General features: G+C 52.3%; 1 protein-coding gene across 1 annotated transcript in view; it reads left to right on the forward strand.

Annotated features, from left to right (window-relative positions):
* PPFIA4 (PTPRF interacting protein alpha 4) overlaps window positions 1-19427 on the forward strand; it is a 52453-nt gene that overhangs the window by 2271 nt on the left and 30755 nt on the right. The window contains 8 exon segments of the mRNA XM_026456678.1: window positions 9833-10464; window positions 14893-14994; window positions 15449-15613; window positions 15897-15971; window positions 16214-16303; window positions 16927-17118; window positions 17394-17540; window positions 17801-17935. Of these exon segments, the coding sequence (XP_026312463.1) occupies window positions 10231-10464; window positions 14893-14994; window positions 15449-15613; window positions 15897-15971; window positions 16214-16303; window positions 16927-17118; window positions 17394-17540; window positions 17801-17935 (1140 nt within the window). The 5' untranslated portion in view covers window positions 9833-10230.

Here is a 19427-nt window from a genome sequence, read left to right on the forward strand (position 1 = left end):
CAAAGTCTGGGTCCCATGTAGGGAATTGAGAGAAATGGAGGGGAGGGAGTGGGGTCAGAGGGAGGGACAAGTGTGTATTGCAGCCACATGAAGTCACCATCTGTCCCCCTCTGGCCTGCTAGCTCACTGACCTATAATTAGCTCTGGAGGGCATACGGTGCTGGCTCACAGGAGCGTGGCACTTCGGGTGGCCAGCAGAGTGGAGGATTCAGAGGGACCATGGTCCTTGATGTACTGTGGAAGGGGCTGCTTCTAGGGGACCCTCTGCATTTGCTGTACTGGGAGGGGCCTGAGGCAACTGAGAATGTCACAGGGACAGGGTTGGTGGGGTAAACAGCAGTGGGGGAAGGAGCTCTAAGCGAGGATGGCAGGAGACTCCAGGGCTGGGCTGAGCCTGAGGCCTCCCCGCTTGTTGCCTGGCTGCTGGCATAAGAAGCACGATTGCTGCCCAGCTCATTGCTCTGCTTTCAGAGAGGCTCGGGTGCTGCAACCTTAGGGCCTCCTTCAGGTATCTCCATCCCCCGAGGTGAAGTCAGCTCTAACATGTAGTAGCCACCTGCCTTTCACTTGGTGATTGAGAGGCCTTGGCTAGGGCTGCTTCGTTTTGAGAGAGCTGGAGGAGAAGCTGCCACCAGTTAATTCAGTTGGTCAAACTCCAAGTGGTGTTCAGCACTGACCCCCTGACTGTGCCAGAGACTGAGTGTTTGGTCACGTGATTCTCTGTACTGCTGTCCAGTGATTACATGTGTATCTGTGTTCTCTCAAGTAGCCTATGGACTTTCTGTCTTACATGTCTTTTGCTTTCGTAACAGTATCGGATGCATGGAAATCACTCAGTAAGTGATTGTTGGATTGAATTGAAGAGGTCTGTCTTCTGATCCCGAGTTTCCATGAAGCAGGGCCTCCTTGCCACTGGAGATATTTAACCTGGAGCAGCGAAACCTTTGGGGACCCAGGACACTGGTGTTACATCCCTGTGGGGGCATTAGATGCTGTGGGCAGTAGATGAAGTGGAAACTCCCCAGTCTCTCATAAAGCGTGGCATATGGGTTTATAACCCTGAACAGTAATATGAATGTATAGTATGGTATATATGTATTTTATATTATGTAAATATATACTGTATATACTACTGTACAGTAATTTTACAAAGAGTACATATGCACAATATGATTTTGTAGTAAAGTGTCAGATGAAATAGTCGATTTGATTTTAGAGGCCTTTATTGCTTATTTCACCCAGCTGTTAGAGTTGAATGCTCATAAGTTAGATATCTACTTGATGTGCCTTCATGGCCACTGTCTTCAGATAGATAACTGTCATTTCAAAGAGAGATGGGTTTTCCATTCAATGGAAGAAAAAGCTTCCTTAGAATGATGAAGCCTTCCTCATTTGATAGTGAGCTCCTTGTTCCTGAAGGATAATCAGGTCAAGACTGGGCTGCCAGGGATGTTGTGAAAGGAACTCCCACACAGGGCAGGAGGTGGCCTTTGTGACCTCCGAGAGCCCTTCTGAATCCAGCTGTGGGGTGAGGCTGGATGGGAGAGGGCCTCGGCAGCTGCTTCAGAAGATGGCTCTCCTTTGGCCTAGAGGAGCGCTGCTGGGACTGGAGCCCTGGGGAGTGGGGCCGGGCCTGGAGCTTTGCCTGAGCTGTTCCGTGAGGAGTGAGCATTTTGGGACATGCAGTGGGGCGACCCCAGCAATCTCATGGACATGGAGGCCTGGGCTTGGGAGATGGTGCAGTGCATCCCCGATGGGTGGGGGTAGGTAGAAAGTTGGGGTGGCCCCAGTTCCATGACTTCAGCTCAAACTAGGCTAGTTGTGGAGTGCCCCAAATTTTTGGTCCCACTTTGGGACAGAGCACCTGGAGCTAGTGGAGCTTTCATTCTTTCAGTATCACCCCATCCCTCCCTCCTCTCTCGCTCATACCTTCTCACACAGGTTCAAGGCCACACATGGACTTACACTGTCTCATGACCACCAATACACTTTCACGATCACACATGCATACTGGCACAAGCTCTCACAGCCCCCATGTGCTCCTGTGGGCATGTGTGATGTTATGAATCCCAGATGCTTGTGCATATATGAACATACACATTTACTGTCATGGCTGTGTACCCACACGTGTGTTCTCATGACCACAATTATATGCAGTCATGAGCCCTGATGTACTTATGATCACACACATCTACATATTGTCATGAGTCTATACACATACTTGCTCTCATGCTTATGCTCTCAGGACACCATACTTATGACCATAACTTTATACACAGACATACACACAACATACACACTCTCTCTGTCCCTTTCCCCCTCTCTCTCCCTATTGCCCACACTGGAGTGCAGTGGCATGATCATGGCTCACTGCAACCTCAACCTCCTGTGTTCAAGTGATCCTCCCACCTCAGCCTCCCTATTAGCTGGGAATACAGGTGCATGCCACCATGCCCAGCTAGTTTTTGTATTTTCAGTAGAGGTGGGGTTTTGCCATGTTGCCCAGGCTGGTTTCAAAGTCCTGAGCTTAAGCAATCTCCCTGGCTTGGCCTTCCAAAGTGCTATTGCGCCTAGGGCTTATGCCCGAGGTATGAACTACTACTGTGCTGGCTTCTCTTCCGTTTTCATGGCCACACATATGTACCATGTGTTCTCACGATGACACACACATTCTGTTGCATGAAGATACATGACACCCCCCCCATTCTCTTTTCATACTGCCCTCCACTTCTGTGACCACATACAAATGCACATTTTGTATGATGCCTACATTCCTCCCTGCAGTTCTGTACTCTGGACTTTTTACAGCTGGTGCCTATTAGCACTCTGGACCGTCCTCTTCTCTGCTCTGTGATGGCTCCCTAATCTGATGGGTTGTTCTACGAATGCAGTGACTTTGAGGACCGTGTTTAATATTTGTCCCACATGGATCCCTAGTTTTGAAATATTTTTATTCTCCAAATTTGCTATGCTTATTACTTTGTTTCTTCTTCTGCAAACATTATTTGAGGACATTTGTGTTGATTAATGGCTCTGATTAGCAGAAGATGCCTAGAGTTTTCTCTGGGAATGTACTTAATGATGTAAGTTTAGCAAAGGCTGTGTCTGTGTTTGGTGGTGCAGACTCGTATTTTGGCTTGGTAACTATATGATGATCTCTATTAGACATTTGGAGTGTGGAAAATAGTTGGTTGGCTCCTGGTGTTACTTGTGTAGCATTCCCAGGGTTGTCATTGTTGCACTGATGTACAGCCTTTCTGAGAATTTTTTTTTTTTTTAGCAGGGGCCTTCTGTAGACAATATTTAAACTAGGGATTTTCTAACCTCTTCATGGACTTGGAATCCTTTTATACTATTGAAACCTTAATCAGATGTCCCATAAAACGGACAGATTTGGAGTTAATGGGATTAAAGTAAGAAAAGGGAACTTAGAGCCTTTTGAATTTGTCACACCTCTTCACCCTCCGTTTGGCCCTGGACTGCCCCTAAAGGTACTTTGTAATAAAGCTTAGCTTGCAAACCCCAGTCTTAAGTTAAAGAGGTAGGTGTGATGTCTATAATTTTGGGTATTTCAGAAGAGGAACTATTTGTGGGTGGGAGCTCAGAGGCTTGTAGTTCTCCCTTCCCCGCTGTTTTTTTTTTTTTTTTGTTGTTGTTGTTTTTGAAATAGGGTCTTACTCTGTCACCCAGGCTGGTGTAAGCAGTGTGATCTTGGCTTACTGCAGCCTCCATCTCCTAGGCTTAAGTGATCCTCCCACTTCAGCCTCCTGAGTAGCTGGGACTACAGATGCATGCCGCTGTGCCCAGCTAATTTTTTTTTTTTTTTTGTAGAGAGGATGTCTCACCACGTTGCCTAGGCTGGTCTTGAACTCCTGGGCTCAAGCAATCTCCCACCTCATCCTCCCAAAGTGCTGGGACTAGAGGCATGAGCCACCATGCCCGGCCTTCCCCATTAATTTTGACATTAGTCCTCCTAGGGTGGCAATGGCAAGGGTGACCATATGGCCAGGTGAAACCTGTGTTCTGGTGTGATTGTTAACAGTGGTTTACTGTCTAAACTATGACCCTCTAAACCAAGAGGGTCCTGGTTTGGACAGTAAGTTCTGTGCTCACTCAAGTGATAGGCCATGTCTTGGGAAGAAGTGGCCCATATCTAACTCCTGGGGAGTAGCTGGAGAGCTGGGCTTCACAGACTCGGGCCCAGGGGAGCCTGTCTGAACAGATGCTTCCTTCCATGTCCCCTGAATGAGCCTGGCATTAGGAGGCTGAGTGTATTCAGAAGCTGGTGCTAACCTGTGCTTGGGCAGCATTTTATACTTCTCAGAACGGTTTCATGTCTGTTACCTCTTTGAGCCTCATGACAACCTGTGAGAGCACTAGAGTGTATTGTGTGTTACAATGTTCATTTTCCAGACTTGGGAACGTGAAGCACAGAGAGGTAAAGTCTCACTACTAGTCGTGTCAGGGGCCCAGAGAACTGGATGCTTTTGAAGTGATCTGTGGCTAGCAGTGGAAACTCTTAAGTAGGGCTCTTCCGAGAGTTTTTTCGCTGGGAATGGCTTCCTGTAGCCAGAATACATGTTTAATTTTCTTATTGTTGTTCATTGGGCCCAGACTTGAGGCGCTCTGGGAGGCTAGGGTGCTGAGAGTTCATTAATACTTACGGAGTGTTGCTGGGTGCTGATTTCAGCACTTTGTGTAGGCTAACTCTAGACATCCTGTGTCCTAGCTGTCTGAGGTGGGTACTGTTATCATCCCCATTCACAGAGGATATGGGGAATGGAAGCTCAGAGAGATTCAGGATCTTCCCAGGGTCACCTGCATGGTCAGTGGGCATGACATCCTTCGGAATCATCAGCTGCTCTGGAGTCTGCCTTTCAAGACAGAAGCAGCCCCCATCTTGCTCTCAAGAAGGTTTAATTTTCAGACCGAGTGTGGTGGCTCACGCCTGTAATACTAGCACTTTGGGAGGCCGAGGTGGGCGGAGAGCTGAGGTCAGGAGTTCAAGACCAGCCTGGCCAAAATGGTGAAATGCCATCTCTACTAAAAATACAAAAACAAACAAACAAAAAACAAATTAGCCAGATGTGGTGGCGGGCGCCTGTAATCACAGCTACTCAGGAGGCTGAGGCAGGAGAATCACTTGAACCTAGAAGGTGGCCATGTCAGTCCTGTTTTGGAGTTCCCCTTCTTTGAAGTCAGTCAGGGATGGACTGCCCTGGAATGACCATCAGCACAGGTCTGTTCAGTTCCATGTGTGTTAGGGCCCTGTGTTAGTGTACTCAGGGATGGGTCTACAGATGAGATGATGTAAAGTAAGAGAAGTCCCACGAACAGAGGTATAACTAGAGGGCAGCGCTGGCTCAACGGAAGGCAGATCTCACACATTGGAGGGATCAGAAGAGACTCCATGGAGGAAGTGGTGTTTGAGATGAGCTTAGCAGGGTGATCTAAGCTCATTAGACCAACATGGAAAGGGAGATGAGAGGCAGGCCAGTGAGGAGCTGGATGAACAGGAGCTATAGGTGGGCCCTGGGAACAGGCCTCAGTGAACAGGGCTAGGGAGGGGCTAGGGAGCAGCAGGTGAGGAGGTGGGGCTGGATTTCTGGAGGAGAGGATGAATGAGGGCCAGACTTCTGGGGGCGCAGAGCTGGACAGGGAAGAAGGAAAAGCTTCTGGGCAGCCTGAGGCATGGGCAGCTGGGCTGCAGGCCCACGGCGGGGAGAATGTCTGAGAGTCCCAAGGGTGAGGGCTCCCAAGAGTATCTGTTTCTGCAGTGCCTATGGGAGTGGGGGGCAGTGGGGGGGAACTCAGGGAAGCTGCCTACAACTTGGTGTGGAACCAGCTAGGGGCTGGGAGCAGAGATTTGGGTGCATGGAGGACGGGGCCTTCCAGGGGCGCCTTTCAGTCACCCATGGCCTCATGACCATCTTGGCCGCTCTGCAGAGGCCTTCCCCCAGGCTGGAGGAGGAGAGGGACAGGGAAGGCCGAGGGGAGCTGTCCTCCAGCTGCCATCACCCTGATGAGGGTGGGGAAGGTGTGTTGGAGGAGACATGCAGTCTGAAGGGTTGTCTTTACCCTCTGTCTTCTTCCTCCTTCTTCTACCCTTTGGCATGAGACAGACGAATTGAATCCTGGTTCTTCATTTCACTAGCTGCGTAGACTTGGTTACATGACATTGCATCTCAGTTCTCACTTCTGTGAAATGGGAAGAAAAATTACATCTTCCTTGCAAATAATTATGAGGATTAAAATAATTCATACCACTTGGAAGCACAGTGCTGGGCACATGGTAAATGTGAGTGACTCATAGCAGCTTTGGCGACTGTTATTTTTCTGGAAGACCCCCGCCCTCCCCATTTCCTCAGATCCTCCCCCGACCTCCAGTCAGACGGGTGTCTGACCCTCCCCTTTTCCCTGGTAGCTGCCACCTGGAGGCTCCATTTTTGCTGAGCTGAATAGCCCCTCAGACACTCCTAGCAGCCTTGCCCTGGGCTGTGGTCTCCGCAGGGGCTGGCAGCCTTGCCCTTGTCCAGCTCTCTCCGTGGCCGGGCCTGCCATCTGGTAGGCAGGAGGGAGCCAGGCCTGTGTGTGGGGCCAGCTAGAGCAACAGACCCAAGTGCCCATCCCTCCTGTGTGTTAGGGAAAGGTGGGGGTGACTTTTGGGATGCCAAAGAGGCCCCCAAGTTGCCTCTTCTGTGTTTCTAAAGGCCCAAGGCCTACTTTTTATCCAATCCCCCACTCCCCACACGCACACTCACACCCACTCACTCTTGAGCCCTCTTCTGCTGTTTCACAGCCTGCCCACACTCCTCCCCGGCAAAGCCCCTTGCAAATGCTTGCTTTGGGGACTGGCAGCTTTCGCCTCTGAATCAGGACCTGTGAGTGTTACTTAGAAATTGTGCAGGAGTTGAGGAGGCTTCTGTTAGGCCGGGATGATAATTGCGCTATTTAAAGATGGCCCTGGAGCCAGAAGGAGCCGGAAGGAGCCAGATGCCCCACATGGCTGTCCTGGGGCCCCCTTCTGCTCACTGTGCCTGTGCAGCAGACAGGACAGGGGCAGGAGGTCTTGGACAGTTATCTCAGGGGCATCTGCCTGGCAGTCCTCTCTGGGCTATCTCCAGACCAGCTCTACATGATGCCGTTTGGCCAGGGGAGGTGAAGTTGCTCCCTGGCACCTGGTTTAGAGAGAGGCCAGGAAAGGGCTAGTGAGAAGAGAAGCAACCAAAGCCAGCCTCTCAGTTGCTAAAATGACCAGGAGGATTTGAGGAGGCCAGGTTGGACCAGATAGCCAGTACCTCACAGTGGGCAGCCTGAGGTTCTGTTCTGCCTTCCTGAGAACTTCTCCAGCCCCTTTCCTTTAAGAAGCTTTAAAAACTCCACCCACAGGCTGCCAGCACTAAGGTAATTCACACTTCCATGCAATCACAGGGTGCTTTCTACTCTTCATTTACTGCCCAGCCATGATCTCATCCCTCTAAGGTAGGCAAAACCAGGGTTGTGGGTTTTGTCTTATAGCCAAAGCCTCAGTAGGTGGTAACAAGCCTGAGGTCACCCAGCTGGTCTGTGGCAGGACTATACCCTAGTCTCCTGAGTCCCTGCTCTGGGCTTCTTCCTTTATGCTACGCTGCAGGCTGCCTGGGGATCTGCTGGGCTGGGGTCATTCCTGGGGTACCTAAACTCCTTCCTGGCACTCTACAGTCTTCTCCAAAGTTAGTCTTTGCCACAAGGGGCCACTTCACCAGCCTAGTCTTCTCTTTTGGCCTCTCATGGCATCCTGGTGTGTGTGGAGAGGGGGAAGATGGGGGGGGGCAGTGTGCCTGGATGTGGATGAACTTGGGGAGGTAGGCTGGGGCCATATGGCCTTTCAGTCTCAGGGCTGGAGCATTCAGGGTGGAGGGGCCTGGGCATGGTGGGTGGGAGAATTGGGGGAACGGCTGTTATCAGCCTCAGGGAGACAGCAGCTCTGGACAGACTGGGGCAGCAGCCCCTCCTCTCCACTCAACAGCTGCTCTGAGGGGCAGGGAGGTGCGAGTAGGCTGCCCTGGGAGCAGCAGTATTGGGGAAACGAGGGGGCAGATCAAGCTTCTACTTTTTACTTCTGTAGCCTTCTGGGACCCTGCCCTCCACAGTGGCTATCTGGCTTGGGGAAGGATCCCCTTGACCAGAGTTTGTGTCCAGTTTCTATGCATGGGAGTGTGTTTGTGGCCACGTGTGTATCTGTTCTAGGTCTCCGTGTTTCTGTCTCAGTGCATGTGTGTGTGCATGCCCACATGCCTGCTTGCACTTCTGAGCCCCCCTGGGAAGGGCTGCGAGTGTGAGCTCTGAATTTTCAAGCTGGTGCACTAACTTTCCTTGGATCTAGACCCTGTGTTGCTCCCCAGTTTCCCTCTTCCTTTCCCCTATTTCTGCCTAGAGCATTAGTACTCTGGGGAGGGGGTCCAGGTAGGAGAGGCCAGCCGTTCCCCTGCTGGGTTCAGTCCTGCCACAGGCCTGTGCAGTGTCTGACCTCTCACCTCACACTGGATCCTGATGCTTCCTGTCCACCCTGACCCTCCTGGTCTGCCTGTTATTCTCACCCTGAGGGTGGACAGAAGGCTTTCCTTGTGTCTCCCATAAGATAGAAGGAAAGGAGGGAAAATGTCATTTTTGGGCCACCTCCAGTGTGCCCATTGCTGTGCTGGGGGCTTCACACCCCTTCTCTCCTTCTACTGGGGCCTCTGAAGACAGTCCTCCCTGAAAAACGACTCAGGTAGTAGCTTTCTAATGTGGACAGGGAGGTTGGAATCTGATTGTAGGCAGAGAAGTTCCCAGCTGCATGCGGCCTTTCTCGTTACTTTCGCCTTACTTCATCGCTGGCTTCTGTTGCTCTGACCATTGGGCCCCTGTGCCAGGCTCAGCATATCAGCAGAGCCAGGCTGTGCACATGCTAGCTGACCTCGCTGGTGGCTTCTGCAGTGTCAGCAATGGGTAATGACACCAAGAGAGCAGAATCTCAGCCATGATAGGGGCCACACTGTAGCCCCACCCTAGGAGAGTGGCACCCCGCACCTCTACATCACCCCTGGGTTCCTTTCCATCATTCAGTCCCTGTTCCGATGCAGAGGTAGGAGGCTGTGAACTCAGAATCCAAGCCTGCTGTCTGCCAGGCCTGTGTGCTGTCCTTCTTGGCAGGTTTTGGAAGCGGGGAATGACTTGAGCCAGAGCCTCCTCCCTGAATTATGGGCAATGTAGCAGGTCAGGGCTCTCTGCCTGCCCCAGTACCCAGTCTGTGCCTCTCCAAACCCTTAGCCATGTTGTGCCAGTGTCCAGAGCAGGAACTACTCTGCCCCTGTTTCCTATGACCCCAAGAGGTCCAGCCTTTAGGACTCACAGCCACTCCCACTAAGAGTCCTTTCTACCCATCTGCATTTGCTTGGTTGACTTAAGTGATGGGGAAAAGGTTGGGGGTGGCACAGAGACCCTATTTCCTCCCCTCCCACCCCCAGGTCTCAGGAGGACTCTGGGCATCCTGCCGGCTGCTCCCCTGCCACTGACTGAATCATTTCTATATTTGGCCAGTGAACCACGTGGGTAGGGGAACCACTGCCACTGCGGCTGCACTTCTGACAGCTGTGGAGAGCAGGGGGAGGCAGAGGCTGGGCAGTAGGCATGTGCATTCCTTGGGAGAACTAAGGAGGTGCCATCAGAGTGAGTAAGCCGGGAGAAGGGGCATGAGCCAGCACCTCCCTCTCCTCCACTTTCTAGTTCAGGTCCTGTCTCCTCTGCTCCACCCCCTCCCCGATGCCCTTCTCCACCCAGTTGGTACTCACAGCAGTCTCTTTTCCCACAGACACACTGCCCTCCAGAAACGATGGGTGTCGCTAGATCCAGCTGGGACTCTGCCAGCCCCAGGCGCTCAGTCTAAGAGAAGGGCCATCTTCCAGCCCTGCTCTCCCTGCCTGTCATGGCCACATTCGGCTGCTGTCTGCATGTCTGGGGACACAGGGCACCCAGCCCCAGCCCTGAGAAGTTAAGCCAGGCCTTCTGGCTCGGTTCCACAGGGGCACTCCAGACCCCAGGCCCCTTTCAGAGCAAAAGCAACTGATGCTATGGGAGAAGCCCCTGCCCACCTGTCCACTCGCCTGGCACTGCCCACTCTGAGACCCATGCACTGGGTTCCCCTGGAGGTGCCAACCCTGTGAGTCCCTCCTTGTCCCCGACGCTGAGAAGGCCCTGTCCTCCCCCACCATGTGTGAGGTGATGCCCACAATCAATGAGGGGGACCCCCTGGGGCCCCCTCATGGCGCCGATGCCGACGCCAACTTCGAGCAGCTGATGGTGAACATGCTGGACGAGCGGGAGAAGTTGCTGGAGTCTCTTCGGGAGAGTCAGGAGACCTTGGCGGCCACGCAGAGCCGGCTCCAGGATGCCCTACATGAGCGGGACCAGCTCCAGCGCCACCTTAACTCTGCCCTCCCCCAGGTAAGGCCCTAAGGCCTGCGTCTCTCTTAACCCCTTTCCCTCCCCTAGCCCTGCTAGATCCACTGGGCCCTCAGCTCATATGCGTCTATTTGCATATCAACAATTGGAATTAACCGAGCATTTACTCTCCTTCCTCTCTCTACTTGAATTCTTTCCCTGTCACTTCCAAGCTCCTCAGTCTGGAGTTGGTTTCTCCTGGAGAAATGGATGGAATTTGATGTGGGTAGAAAAACGCAACCATAGGAGCCAGCTGCAGTGAGCCCAGGCGGCCAGTAGGTGGCACCCTAGACTGGAAAGAAACCTCCTCCCTGCCTACTTCTCTCCAGGGCCCTGTTCTTGGAGGTGGCGGGTGGGGAATCACAGACAGTAGAGACGGGAGAAGCCTTAGAGATAATCTCATCCATCTCCGTTACTGCATAGATGCAAAAAGCAAGAGACATCACATGAAAGATGATGGGCAGAGCTGAGTCTAGCAGCCGGATGTCTCGACATCCTGTGTCACACTCCTCAACGGCACAGCCACTAGCTGTCCTGTAGTCCTGTGTACTGTGTCCTTTCTGTGGACCAAGCACTTTGTAAGGATTCTCCCACTAAATTCTTACAACCCTGAAGTTGGTGCTATCATCGTCCTATTGTACAAATCATGGAACTAAAGCTCGGGGAGATGAGTAAGTTGTACGTGGCCATCCAGGTAGTGTGTGGTGGAGGTGGGAACTGATCCTGGGGCTAAGCGCCTGGAGAGGCCAAGTTTCTAACCACCGCACCTATTTCTCCTTCACTGCATTGGCCTGGGAGCTCCCTTCTGATGCCTGCTTATCACCCACTTGGTAGATATTCTGGGCATGGCACATGCTCTGGGGATGCAGGAGGGAGTGGGAGCCTGGATGATTTGGTTCTTGGGGTGTTTAGCTGCTGCTTGTCAAAGAAGCTGTGAATTCTGCCTAATAACCAGGCCCAGAGAGGGCTGGGGGTTGTGTGTCTGTGAGACAGTGCCACAGTGACTGGGAGCATCCGGCCCTCTTCACCCCTCGTATGAGCAGAGAGATGGGTATTGAAAGCCGGCTCTGGACACATGGCATAGCCTACCCTGACCCAGTGGGGATGCTGCTGGGGTTGGGGAGGCAGCCCTGAGGAGCCGAAGAGCTCAAGCCTCAGTGCCAGGCCCTTCCCAGTGTGTGGGAAGAGAACTAGGGCTGGGCCTGGGTGGGTGAGTTTCCTATGCAGAAGTGATGCTTAGTGGACAAGAATATGGAACCCTGGTGAAGCAGCCAGGTGGGCAAGTGAGGCCCTCCTCTTTCACTGTGCACGAGGCTCTGAACCTGCCCTAGAGTGAATGAACTAGTTCCTGCCCCCAAGGAGCTCGCAGACTAGGAAGGAGACATGTAACCCATGTGACCGGAGAGAATGCAGAGGAAGATAAGAGAGGCCTAAAAGGGTTATGAAGCACAGTATCAGTGATAAAAATAGCTGCCTTTGATGGGCTGGGGCTAAGTGCTTTCTATACATTGGCTCATTTGACTCTCATACCAGCACCTGGAGGGAGGACTGTTACCTCTGTCTTCAGATCAGAGAATGTGGCTCAGAGAGGTTAGGTAACTTGTTCAAGGTCATACAGCTAACAGGGGCAGAGCTGAGATTTGATCCCAGGCCTACTCGACTTCCTGCACTGAAGCTTCATGAGGGCAGGGGTTGTGTCTTTCTTGTCACTATATCCCCAGTGACTCGCACAGGACCTGGTACATGATAGGTGCTCACAAATATTTGTGGTTGAATGATGGGCTCCCAAGTTGGTGTTCTTGACCACTCCTCCAAATGGCTTTCTGGAGAGGGAGAGAGCCTCCCCATGGGGAGTCTGGACAGTTCCCAGCAAGGCTTTATCCTTTGAGATGGGCTTGAAGGATGATTACAATTTCATTGGGTGGTGACAGAGGTTTTCTGGGGGAGGGAGTCCACTGAGCCAAGGTATGATATTAGGAAGGCACACTGGTGTTAGAAACAGCAGGTGAGGCTGGGCGTGGTGGCTCACACCTGGAATCCCAGCACTTTGGGAGTCCGAGGCGGGCACATCACAATGTCAGGAGATCCGAGACCATCCTGGCTAACACAGTGAAACTGCATCTCTACTAAGAAAAAAAAAAAAAAAAAAATTAGCCGGGCCTAGTGGCAGGTGCCTGTAGTCCCAGCTACTCAGGAGGCTGAGGCAGGAGAATGGCATGAACCGGGGGGGGGGGGCTTGCAGGGGGCCGAGGATGCCCCACCGCACCCCAGCCTGGGGGACAAAGCAAGACTCTGTCTAAAAAAAAAAAAAAAAAAAAAAAAAGAAAGAAACAGCAGGTGATCCAGGTTGACTGGGTCTTAGGGAATATGGAAATGACATGAGAGAGAAGTTTGAAAACCAGGATAAGAAGTTTGTATTTGTAGGCTGGGTGCACTTTGTAATCCCAGCACTTTGGGAGGCTGAGGTAGTTAGATTGCTTGAGGTCAGGAGTTCAAGACCAGCCTGGACAATGTGACAAAACCTCATCTCTACAAGAAAACCAAAAATTAGCTGGGCATGGTGGCAAATGCCTGTGGTCCCAGCTACTCATGAGGCTGAGGTGGGAGGATCACCTGAGCCCAGGCTGCAGTGAGTTGAAATTGAGCCACTGCACTCCAGCCTGGGTGACAAAGGAAACCCTGTCTCCTGTGTTTGTAGACAGCATTGTGCTTTGGGAGATTTGTAGATAGCAGTGTGTCAGATAGGTTAGAGGTGGGAGGGAGGGTACAGATATCCTGTGGTGGGGGAGATAAGACAGCTGCTGAGCTTGAAGCCAGGAGAGGGGGTAGCACCAGCCTTTTGGTGGTGGCATCATGGTGTAGGGCTAGGTGGCAGGCTGTCAAGCCCTGTTTCTGGGTACAAGCATGTGTACTTGAGTGCGTGTGCCTGTGAAAGTGTGACTGTGTTTGTGCATAAGCTGAGGGATGAGGCAGCATCAGGCCTGGGCTTCTGGAGTGTGAGATGCTTGACCTTGACCACTTTTGGCCATGGCCCTGATAGAAAGGCAGTAATCGAGTAATAATGTCAGAGGCTCATGGTTTCTCATGCTCTGGCATCTCTTGTCCCTTGTCCCCTCCCACAACCCTTCTAGCCCCTTTTGCCCTGTCTGGAGTGATGAGAGGGGATTGGGAGTTCTTCCTTTGGTCATGAATGCTTGGTGTGTGAGGGAGGCTTCAGGTTAGGACAGGAGTGAGGCCTGTTGCATTGCTCTTTGACCTCGGACATCCACAGAGTTTGGGCCACTCATTTGAAAACCTCCCTGCAAGGAGGTGATGTTTAGCTAAACAGGATATGATGAGCCTGGAATGTGGGAGCAGTCTGTCACCCCAGTCTGCTTGTCCTGATGTGGGAGGGTGGACCGACAGTGTGGAAATGGATCCCTCTAGAAGTGATACTTGGTACACAGATATTTGGTAAAGTCAGGGCAAGTGCCTTGGCATTGGGCGCTGGGACATAGCCCTTGCTTGGCTGAGCAGGGCTCCTAGAAAGCCTGACTGGGCAGGTCTGCATGCTCTCTTGCTCCTATGTAGGTAGGTCCTTTGATCTGCTTATTTCACCCACTATTTGCAATTTGCAAAGCCCTGGGATAGGACTGGAAGAGCTCTCTGGGGCACTCATGCAGACATTATCTTCAAAACCTCTTTCTCTTCCCTCTTTTATTTATTGATTGATTGATTTGTTTGTTTGTTTGTTTGAGATGGAGGCTCACCCTGTCGCCCAGGCTGGAGTGCAGTGGTGCTCACTGCAACCTCCGCTTCCCGGGTTTAAGTGATTCTCCTGCCTCAGCCTCTCGCCTGGCCAATTTTTGTATTTTTAGCTGAGACAGGGTTTCACCATGTTGGCCAGGCTGGTCTCCAACTCCTGACCTCAGGTGATCTGCCTGGCTCAGCCTCCCAAAGTGTTGGGATTACAGGTATGAGCCACTGTGCCAGGCCTTCTCTTCCCTCTTTCATATCCATCAGTTTCTGTTTGGACTTTACTCCACCAAACCAGAAATGAAACTCCCCTCCATCAGTTTCTAAAAGAAATGTCATTGAATTCCTGGAGAAATGGAAATGCCAAGTGGGAGGGAGGATGTGATCTGGTCATATTGGTAGCTGGATGGGGAAGGGTCTGCAGAGCAGACTTAGTGACTTTCTCACTCTTGTGTACAACTCTGTTCCCTTGGATTCTAACACATGGAATGAATGGAGGACCCAGAGATGTGGACCCCTCTGGAGAAGCACATGCTAGCTACAGGTTTACTGACCTGCAGTGTGGATGGATTGGGATTTTGTGGGGGAGGTAGTGGAAGTAAGGGATGGGTGAGAGGATCCCATCGCTGACTTGCGCGTGCAGGACACTGCTTGGGGGTGAATCCCCAAGCACTGAGGGGCCTTGGGGGTTTTCAGGAATTTGCCACCTTAACCCGGGAGCTGAGCATGTGTCGGGAACAGCTTCTAGAGCGGGAGGAAGAGATATCAGAGTTGAAAGCAGAACGGAATAACACACGGGTAAGTGGGGATGACCTTGTTTGTGTGTGTGTGTGTGTGTGCGTGCGCGTGCGTGCATGTGTGTGTGTATGCATGTGTGAGGGTGTGTTGTGAACACCTTGACCAAGAGAGCAGGCAAGGGTGGGGCCAGGCACAGTCCTAGCTCAAGCCCCACCCTTCCCTCCTCCTGTCTCCCATCCTGGGGTGAGAATTACATCATTTAACCACCAGTGCTGGGCTCTTCACCTGTAGTTGCTGGTTCACAGAAAGCTCAGGGTGCTGGGGAGAGGCCGGGGCAGCCAGCTTGGGTAGTATCAGCTGGGGCAGCAGCTCTGTGCCCGTTTGGAAATATTCCAGTGTTTTCACAGTGGGATGGCTGTACTCATGTCTGCTTGAGGACCATGTGTACCCTGCTTGTAGCTCCTGGGGCACATGCTTACAGCCCTCCCTCTCACCCTCGCTTGTTCCCTGCCAGCTGCTTCTGGAACATCTGGAGTGCCTGGTGTCCCGCCATGAACGGTCACTGCGGATGACTGTGGTGAAGCGCCAGGCCCAGTCACCTTCGGGGGTCTCCAGTGAGGTGGAGGTGCTGAAGGCCCTCAAGTCACTGTTTGAGCACCACAAGGCCCTGGATGAGAAGGTGCCCACCTGCCTGCCAGCCCCCACATCCAGCCAGGCTGCCCTGGAGCCTCCCATGTATCCCTTCTCTGAGATTTCCGCAGCTGATATTTAGGGAATACTGGCTCCCTCCAAACATTGTCTTAACTTCAAGGTCCTCCTTTTAGGCTCCCTCCTGCAAATGTGCTTCTTAGTAGGCCCTTCACTGCCCTTGTGCTCAGTGATGGTAGACCAAGCCCAGGCTCTTCCAGCCTGACTCAAGTGGGGTCCCCCTTTCTTCCTCCATCTCCCCTTACCTCGAGCAGGTGCGAGAGCGGCTCCGGGCAGCGCTGGAGCGAGTCACCACCTTGGAGGAGCAGCTGGCAGGTGCCCACCAGCAGGTAAGCTGCCTGCTCACTCTCTGTCTGCAGCTCCTGGAAGTCCAGGCTAGTTCACCCCTGTGCCCTATTCTGTTTCTCGTCGGATTTCTCCCTGCCATGGCTGGAAGCTGCTAGGCAAGGCTAGGCTCAGCACCTCTTTATAGGAGACAATTTTTAACTAAATCAGGGGCTTTGGAAGGGTCTGGAATGTATGGGAGGTTCTCTTCTCTTTGACTCATTGCCGTGGGACCTGTGCCGTACAGGTGTCTGCCCTGCAGCAGGGGGCAGGGGTGCTGGATGGAGCGGCAGAAGAGGAGGGGACTGTGGAGCTGGGGCCCAAACGCCTGTGGAAGGTAGGTTATGGGGAACTGTGTAGCCGGGATCATGTGTTCCCCAAGGTGGGAGGTTGGAGGCCCGGCCCTGCCTTAGTTCGGTAGACCAACTGCTTGAGTTAAATTTGAGGCTTTCTCCAATATTTCCCCTTCTCCTTTCTTCTTCTCCCTACCCCGTTTAGAATGAAATCTGTAGATTTTTTTTTTTTTTAGTGCTAACACATGCTGGGCACATTGTACGCTTGAATCTACTTGAATTGTTAGTAGATTTGTGTGACTTGTGTTAGTATTTTTGTGTGACATCTGACTTGTGTGGCAGCATCAGGCAAGATTCCTTCTCTCTCTAAGCCTTTGTTTCCCCAGTCATGCCCCTTTTTTGGGTTACAAGAGGCTGGCATAACAGATAAAACTAGAAACTTGTTTTTCAAGAGAGACACAGGATAGCAAGGTGTTTGGTCATTGTCAGGAGTGACCTCCTGGGGGCCAGAGGGAGGCAGTTGTAGCCAGGGGAGTGCTGTGATGTTGCGGGCAGAGCTGTGACCTGCTCTAGGTGTGCTGTTCCTCCTCCCATCCCCTGGGATAGGGGAGTGGGGTGGGTGGGATGCTCCTGTGACTCACAGGGCTCTCTGTCCCTATCCCTGGAGGAGGATGCGGGCCGGGTGGAGGAGCTGCAGGAGCTCCTGGAGAAGCAGAACTTTGAGTTGAGCCAGGCCCGGGAGCGACTGGTCACCCTGACAGCAACCGTGACTGAACTGGAGGAGGACCTGGGCACGGCCCGCCGGGACCTCATCAAGTCGGAGGAGCTGAGCAGCAAGCATCAGCGGGACCTCCGGGAGGTGTGTGAGGGCGCAAGCCTGCTCCATGACCTTATTGTGGAGGGTGTGGAGGGAGAGCCAGGCAAGGGCTCTGGGGCTTGAGACTGAACACCTGCCTACTTGCCTTGCTCCATTGTGGGGGGCAGTCATGGAAAGGGTGGGCCAAGGCCAGAAACTGACAGGGCAGTGTAGCTCATGCCCCTTAATGGGTTCCAGTCAACCAGGTGTGGGTGGGGAGACATAGACAGGGGCAAGGAAAGGCTGGTGACCATCCGTCTCTTCCCCTCTTCTCCCAGGCTCTGGCCCAGAAGGAGGACATGGAAGAGCGGATTACTACACTGGAGAAGCGCTACCTGGCTGCTCAGCGTGAGGCAACATCCATCCATGACCTCAATGACAAGCTGGAGAATGAGTTGGCCAACAAGGAGTCCCTGCACCGCCAGGTACCTCCTCGGGGTGTGGTGGGCATAGGCATTGTACTTAGCCCTGGAGGTGTCCTCGTGAACCTACTGGTGGTAGCTGAGGAGCCCCTGGGGTCCTGCAGGTCACCCTTTGAAAGGGGAAGTCAGGCATCTCGGGCAGCCAACAACCAAGATTGTCCCTTGCTGCTTCTGATCTGTCCTCTGCTCTCTGCTGAGGCTGGGGTGGGGGTGGGGGCTTCAGAGCTCCCTTTTGAATCACTTCACCGCCCCCACATTGCTAGTGTGAGGAGAAGGCCCGACACCTGCAGGAGCTGCTGGAGGTGGCAGAGCAGAAGCTGCAGCAGATGATGCGCAAGGCAGAGACGCTGCCAGAGGTGGAGGCTGAGCTGGCCCAGAGAATTGCAGCCCTCACCAAGGCAAGTGGGCCAGGGGCCTGGGATCTGCCTCTGTCCTCCATGTTCTGAGCTCTCAGGGAGCCAGGCAGGGAAGGGAGTGCGCAGGAGGCGCACTGGGCCAGGAGCCAGAAAATTGCTTCCCACCGTGCGATTCCAGGGAGCACACTGCCTTGTGCCTGTCAGTTTGAAGAGTAATCCCTGTCCTCATCACCCTGCAGGGATGTGACAATCTCATAAGAAGGGGTATAAAAGTACTTGAAGGAGAAGAAACTATGTTGATGCAAAGTGTTTTTTTTTTTTTAAATCCTCTACACTGTTGTGGTGAATACTTTCTTTCACTTGGGGCTGGAGTAGAAAGATTAGGAATTTCATCTCTGGAAGGATGAAACCCTAGAAGAGATATGGTATATATATCCCTGAAGGGGAAAGGGGTGAGAGTTAGGTTGAGTACATCTTTCATTGCCACATTGAAGCTTCTAGATCTAGGGACTGCCCCTGGTTGTTTGAAGCCTGCAGTTTTAGGATGAAGAAAAGAGAATATAATTTTATTTAATGGATACTTTATGAAGTAGTAATTCCTGAGAGGTGTGCTGACTGAAAACATAATAGGTTCCGGAAGAACCAGGTAAATGCATGGATGTAGACATGCAGGGGTTAATCAAAATAATTTAGGAGTGTTTTCAGCTGGTTAGCCTCATATGGGATCTTCGAACCTGTGGCGAGAAGGAAACCGGTGTTTAGGAAGCACCAGACACAGTGCTCAGAAGGGAGAGAGGCTGGCCAGCCAGTGTGCAGCTCAGCTGCTTCGAGGATGGAACCTGCAGCCTGGCTGTGTCCCAGCAGACCCAGGACCAAGACTGCTTCTGCCACTGACTGTCTCTGCGACCTGGGAAAAATCATCCCCTCCCTTAACTGGGCCTCAGTGTCCTTATCACTATGGTGGAGTTAGACGGGATGGTCTCGGAGGTCTTTCCAGCCTCGATGAATGAAGGATTGGGTTGAGATTTCAACCCAACAGCAGAGGATGTTATGTGTGGGCTGCTTAGCAGTCAGCTTTAGTATCTCCCAAAGCTGACATGAAGGCCTGGGCTGAAATGATTAATATAGTCAAGTGAGTCATCGCAGGAGGAGTTTAAAGAAGGATTTCCTGACTGTAAGAGATGTGGCTCTCTAGAATATCTTGCCAGCAGAGACAGTAGGGTCTCCATCTCTGGACACCCATGACTGGAAAGGGAGACTACTACACCTGGGCTGGTTTAACAGCAGAGCTGTAACCATGCGAGGCTAACATTTGTTGAGTGCTTACTATGTTCTCAGTGTTCGCCTTGGATTATTTCATTTAGTCTTTGTGATGGTCCAGTGGGCTTGGGTGCTATTATTACCCACATTTTACAGTTGTGGAAACGAAGGCACATAGAGGTTTGGTAACTTGCCCAAGGTCACACAGATGGTAAGAGGGAGCCAGGATTTGAACCCAGGCAGTATGGCACGAGTCCATGCTCTTCAGTGTGGT

This window comes from Piliocolobus tephrosceles, chromosome 1 (assembly GCF_002776525.5).
Source record: "Piliocolobus tephrosceles isolate RC106 chromosome 1, ASM277652v3, whole genome shotgun sequence".
Lineage (NCBI taxonomy): Eukaryota > Metazoa > Chordata > Mammalia > Primates > Cercopithecidae > Piliocolobus > Piliocolobus tephrosceles.